General features: G+C 37.5%; 1 protein-coding gene across 1 annotated transcript in view; it reads left to right on the top strand.

The window, feature by feature from the left end:
- The window catches only part of LOC107559143 (ankyrin repeat domain-containing protein 27-like), a 45614-nt gene that overhangs the window by 31141 nt on the left and 8031 nt on the right, over positions 1-6442 (top strand). Inside the window, exons 15-17 of the mRNA XM_016242878.1 lie at positions 139-221; positions 602-717; positions 919-1011. Coding sequence (XP_016098364.1) covers positions 139-221; positions 602-717; positions 919-1011 — 292 coding nt within the window. The remainder of the gene's footprint in view (positions 1-138; positions 222-601; positions 718-918; positions 1012-6442) is intronic.

Raw genomic sequence — 6442 nt, 5'->3', positions numbered from 1 at the left:
ATTTTATTGCAAATTTGAAAACGATATTAAAATAAAACAAATTTAAAAATGCAAAACTATGATAACCTTGGTTTGAATGTAGGCCTACTTTCCTCATTATTTATTAAAGTATTGCTTTGCTTATCGTTCTTGGTGTAGGAGGTTAAACGACCCGTCCACAGTCACTCCATTCTCTCGGGATGACAGAGGCTATACTCCTCTACATGTTGCTGCTATTTGTGGTGAGCATTGACTTAATTTAGTTTAGTTTTTTTGTTTATTTATTTTGTTTGGTTTATTTTGGGTTTTGTATTGTCTTTTTTGTTTATATAAATATATATTTTATTTTTTATTGTTTACTTCATTAGTTGGTTTTTGTTTTACTTTGTTTTTGTTCAGTTTGTTTACTTTTTTCTGGTTTTGGTTTTTGTTTTATTAGGTTTTTTTTGTTTTGTTGTTGTTGTTGTTTTTTCACATCATGTCTGGTATTTTATAATGGGTTAGATTTTGTTGTATTTTTGTCTTCTTTTTTTTAAAATGCTACCATATGAATCTGTAGCTTTAACACAGAGTTGACGGATAAATGTTGTGGCTTGTTCTCCTGTGTTGTGCTTGTGATCAGGTCAGTCCCTGCTGATTGATTTGCTGGTGTCAAAGGGAGCTGTGGTGAACTCCACCGATTATCACGCGCTCACACCGCTGCACCTCTCCTGCCAGAAGGGCTTCCAGGGTGTCACGGTCAGAACTTAACCTCACTCATGCTAATAATGTTCTTGTAGATTTGTAGCTGTGATGAACAGAGTTACAAAACTGTGCAGCTAGTTCCTAGCATCCAACATCACTTCAGTCTGTGGTATTTCTTCTCGCATAATTAAAAATGAATCTTATCACATTGTCCCTCAATTGTTGTTTCATTGATCTTCCTGTTTGCTCTTGTAGCTACTGCTCTTGCATTATAAGGCAAACACAGATGCTCAGGATAACAATGGAAACACCCCTCTACACCTGGCCTGCATGTACGGGCACGAAGATGTAAGTCTTTTTCTTTCTTTCTTTCTTTCTCATAATGAAACGATCTGTTTAACAGACAAAACAGTAGTGACCACGTAATGAAAACAGTTACTCACACTTGTGTTGCGACATTACTGTTGGATCCAATATAGTCGGCACAGCATCGTCTTTTAGTTTTGGTCTTTCTGAAAATCCTGCGTTGAATTGTGCCTTGTTTGTAAACAAATCCACGGCAAAATGTGCACAAAGGACCGAGTTCTTTTTGGCGCAGTCTGGATCTTCATTAAAATGTCAGTTCACCGAAAAATTTGAATTAGCCCATGATTTACTCACCCTCAAGGCATCCTAGGTGTATATGACTTTCTTTATTCAGACGAATCCAATTAGAGTTATATTAAAAATTGTCCTTGCTCTTCCAAGCTGTTTAATAGCAGTGGGCAGGTGTTTCTGTTCAACAGTCCAAAAGAAGTCAAGTAAAGTGCATCCATCTGTAATAAAACATGCCTCTCACTGCTCCGGGGGGTGGATAAAGGCCTTCTGTAGCGAATCGAAGAGTTTTTGTAAGAAAAATATCCATATTTAAAACTTTATAAACTTATAAAACTTTTCTCTCACTTCCACTAACCGTCGTACATGCGAGCCGTTCTGGCGGATGGCGTAGGACATATACATAACACATGCGCCTGTGAGATATGGTAGTCTCGCGAGTTTGTTTACAGGAGCAAAGGAAGCAAGGTTTCCTTACTTTAGCAAATGAAAACCAGTCTCCTCTTGGTTTATATTGAAATCCTCCTACATTTTTCTTTACAAATCCTCGTTTTGTACTTCTAATTCGTTACCGGCGTTTTGTTTTGCGGTCTCTCCTCCGCGCTTCCGCGTTCGTCACTAATCACCGGAGCTTACGCTATGCCTACGTCCTACGTCAACGATTCGCTACAGGAGGCCTTTATTCAACCCCCGGAGCTATGTGAGGCACGTTTTATTACGGATGGATGTGCTTTATTTGACTTCTTTTGGACTGTTGAACAGAAAAACCCGCCCAGTTCCATTCTAAATTTTGAAAGAGCCAGGACAATTTTTAATAAAACTCTGATTGGATTCATCTGAAAGAAGAAAGTCGTACACACCTAGGATGCCTTGAGGGTGAGAAAAGCATGAGCTAATTTTCATTTTTTGGTGAACTAACCCTTTAAAAATAAAGTTCATTCACTCTTTCCTAACGTTGGGATCAGAAGGATGACAATGCAAAGACTGTTTTTCCACAACTTGGCACTGCACAGCATTTTGTTGTCTTCAGAGCCTTCTTTATAGTTTGGATTCTGCATTTGCCTCTCGTTATTTACACTACCTGCGTGAATCGGTGGGCGGGGCTAAACAGGCAGTGACGAATAATCTGTGGGCGGAGCTAAACAGGCAGTGAGAAAGAAACGGTGGGCAGAGCTAAACAGGCAGTGACAAATAATCTGGGCAGAGTTAAATAGGCCGTGACGAAGAATCGGTGAGCGGAGCTAAACAGGCAGTGACGAAGAATCGGTGGGCGGAGCTAATCAGGCAGTGACGAAGAATCATTGGGCGGAGCTAAACAGGCAGTGACGAAGAATCGGTGAGCGGAGCTAAACAGGCAGTGACGAAGAATCGGTGGGCGGGGCTAAACAGGCAGTGACGAAGAATCGGTGGGCGGGGCTAGACAGGCAGTGACGAAGAATCGTTGGGCGGGGCTAAACAGGCAGTGACGAAGAATCGGTGAGCGGGGCTAAACAGGCAGTGACGAAGAATTGATGGGCGGGGCTAAACAGGCAGTGACGGAGAATCGGTGGGCGGGGCTAAACAGGCAGTGACGAAGAATCGGTGGGCGGGGCAAAACAGGCAGTGACGAAGAATCGGTGGACGGGGCTAGACAGGCAGTGACGAAGAATCGGTGGACGGGGCTAGACAGGCAGTGACGACGAATCGGTGTACAGGGCTAGACAGGCAGTGACGAAGAATCGGTGGGCAGAGCTAGACAGGCAGTGACGAAGAATCGGTGGGCGGATGTAGGGGTGGGAATCTTTAGGCACTTCACGATCTGATCCAATTCCGATTCTGGGAGTCATGATCCGATTCCAAAACGATTCTTGATCTACATTTTTCTTCTGCTGTGCAAATACATCTTTACAACTTTACATTTTAACCAACATTGCAGTTTCTATGCTTTTTATTTATAGTTGGATGTCAGTACTGCCATCTTAAAAATAGGGGTGTGAATCTTCACTGGTTTCACGATTCAATTCAATTACAATTATCATTATCAACTCAATATCACGATGCGTCACATTCTCAGTTTTCAATATTGCTGCACATGGCTACATTTTCATATAAATGTTATATCAAATTTAATGTGTGCAGAATTTACTTAATTTTTTAAAAAATATAAGCAGACTGCTTTTTAAAACAATTACTTATTTAAAATAAGTGTACTTTAAGTATCCGAAAGTTTACAGACAATAGGCTAGTTATGGGTTTTTCTTTTTTCCTCAGCATTATTGCCATTTGATTATTATTGATGAGATCATAGAGAGTGGCAGCTTTAGCAGGCTGCATTTACACTAATGCACAGACAGTGGTGGAAAGAGTACTGAAAAAATATACTCAAGTAAAAGTACCATTACCTTCCAAAAAATGTAGTGTGAGTAGAGTAAAAGTACTTGTCCAAAAAAACTACTAGAGTAAGAGTAAAAGAGTAGCCTATTTAAAAGTACTCATGAGTATTGAGTAGTGAATACTGAGCGGTGGATTCTACCCCTCATAATAAACGCTGTACACCGCAATTTATACTTTTTTAAAACATTGTACATTCTGTAATTCACATTATCTTGTTTGTCATAAAGAATGAAGAGTATCTATCATCCAGCAGTTTTAATTTTGATTGCCAACTGTTTAAAATACATCAAAACAGCACGGAAACAGTATTCAGTTGAAGAAAAGATTAAAGTTATTAAACTTTTTCAAAGGAAAACACACACACATGCATGTCTCTTTCCTGAGCCGCGGCGGTCTCGGTGAATCAGCAGCATCCACAACTGAACAGAACAAAAAGTGTTGAACTTTTGAATTGTTTATGCGCGAGTGCACTTGCTAAATGAAGGCGAATTGTACAGGGCTCTACACTTATTTTTCTTTTTAGGAGCGCTTGTGCTCCTAACTTAAAAAATGTAGGAGCACAGTCAAAAATTTAGGAGCACCAAAATTTGATAAAAAAATAGCCTTTCCATTACGAGGTGATATTTGACTCCTTAAAGTGATTTACAGTAGAATTAAAAATGCATTAAATAGCGAGGTATTTCTGGGGAAACTTTTACAAAGAAACACACACACACGCATGTCTCTTTGCTGAGCCGCGGCGGTCTCAGTGAATCAGCAGCATCCACAACTGAACAGAACAAAAAGTGTTGAACTTTTGAATTGTTTATGCGCGAGTGCACTTGCTAAATGAAGGCGAATTGTACAGGGCTCTACACTTATTTTTCTTTTTAGGAGCGCTTGTGCTCCTAACTTAAAAAATGTAGGAGCACAGTCAAAAATTTAGGAGCACCAAAATTTGATAAAAAAATAGCCTTTCCATTACGAGGTGATATTTGACTCCTTAAAGTGATTTACAGTAGAATTTAGTTTTTACCTTTGTAGTGGCATTTTTCTATCTTTATTATGAGTGTCATCTTTTGTAAAAATTTTTAAAAATTATATTTTATAAGCTTTTTAAAAATTGTAGATAAAACCATATAATAAGAACAAGTAGTTATCTACAATAAGAAGAATAAGTTACTAATCAAATGAAATCAGTATTAAAATTAATTTGTACAGAGGTAGCACAGAAGAACACAAAAGTGGCTTGTAGGTGTACTTTCAGACATTTAATGAGGATCAGGGGTGGCATGAGTGCAATTAAATCCATAAATTAATGTTAAGATTAATGTTTAAAAAAATCTTGAATATAGAAATATTAAATGATTTAAAGAACTGAACAGATACTTTAAAAATGAAACTAAATCCTCCAGCAGGTGGCGACAAGTCACATAATTTATCACTGAATCATTCATTCAATTGATTCATTCGAACGGCTGATTCATTCAGGAATGAAGCAAGTGACTGTCTTTATGAATGGGTAATCAGGAATCACTGACTCATAAGATTCATTTAAAAACGCAGTTCATTCATAAACGAAACGCCGCTGTGTTTGAATGGAGATGCGCAGCGGCTGAGCCGTGCCTTTTTCAAACTTTTTTCGACGACGAAATAGCAGTCATTCTTGAGAAGTGGGACAAAACAGGGCGCAAAATTGAAAAAATAAAACCTTGTACTCAGACAAATGAAACTACATTTATGTATCTTATATGTACTAAGCTACTGAGCTATGCTTTGATACAACCTCCCAACTTTTCTCTTTTTTAACAAAATGTGACTGTGTAATATAATTTCAACTTTATCTTAAACAGCATTCAAGATGTTTTTAACATTTCAAAACACATTCTGGTGTTAGCAGACAGATTACACTTTCACATGTGACCAACAATTCCACAACAAATATAAAATATCATAATGAAATATTATCAAAATATTCAACTGACGGAGTTGACACAACTGACGGAGGTGACGAAAACCTGAATTTGTAGTCATTTTAACTATCAAAAACATCGAATCAGTCAATTACTGCTTTAAAACAAACACAACAAACAGTGAGTATGTTATTGTTTATAAAGCTTTTATTCAAGAGTCACATTTAAGTATTTTGATATATCATTGGAACACAAAATCTTATGGTGGTGACATCTGACGGTGCTGACAAATTTGGCATTTCTTTCACAAAACCAGTGTTCATAGTTAGTAGCCATTTTATTTTTTTCTGTTGATGCTAGATGCTGATGGAACCTGCTTCAGGACTCAGGAGAATAAAATTATCTAAATATTTCAAATAATTTCCTCAGAAATTGGAAGATGGTGTTGACATATCATGGCTTTGACACAGGAAATATTAACATTAGGATTTAAAATATTCTAAAACTTAGCAGAGCCTGTCTGACACTGCTGTACTCTGCAGAGGTGAACTGTGGCGAGGGGGTCCTTTAGAGTGACCGCTGATATTCCCTGATTTTATTACGTTTTATTGAATGTCTGACGAAAAAATTGGGGACGCAACTTTAAAATCTTATGAAACATACATGTGTTATTAAAAAACAACCTTGCTTTGATAGGAGATATTATTAAGTGTTGCTTTTGATAAAACAAGCTCTTTTTCATCATTAAAAAAAAAACATTTTTATCCATTTTATTGCATATGAATGATTGAACCCTTCTCTGTGGACACACTGTTTTAGATGTAGTGAGAGGACATTAAGAAACACAGATTTGGTATAATAATGAGAAAATTAAATTGAAGGTGATAATTGTGTTAAATACATTCTATTATTAATCCCTC

The sequence above is a fragment of the Sinocyclocheilus grahami genome, unplaced genomic scaffold, assembly GCF_001515645.1.
Source record: "Sinocyclocheilus grahami isolate Dianchi unplaced genomic scaffold, SAMN03320097.WGS_v1.1 scaffold675.1, whole genome shotgun sequence".
Taxonomy (NCBI): domain Eukaryota; kingdom Metazoa; phylum Chordata; class Actinopteri; order Cypriniformes; family Cyprinidae; genus Sinocyclocheilus; species Sinocyclocheilus grahami.
Note: the sequence above shows the minus strand (reverse complement) of the source record. Positions and strands in the feature narration are given on the sequence as shown.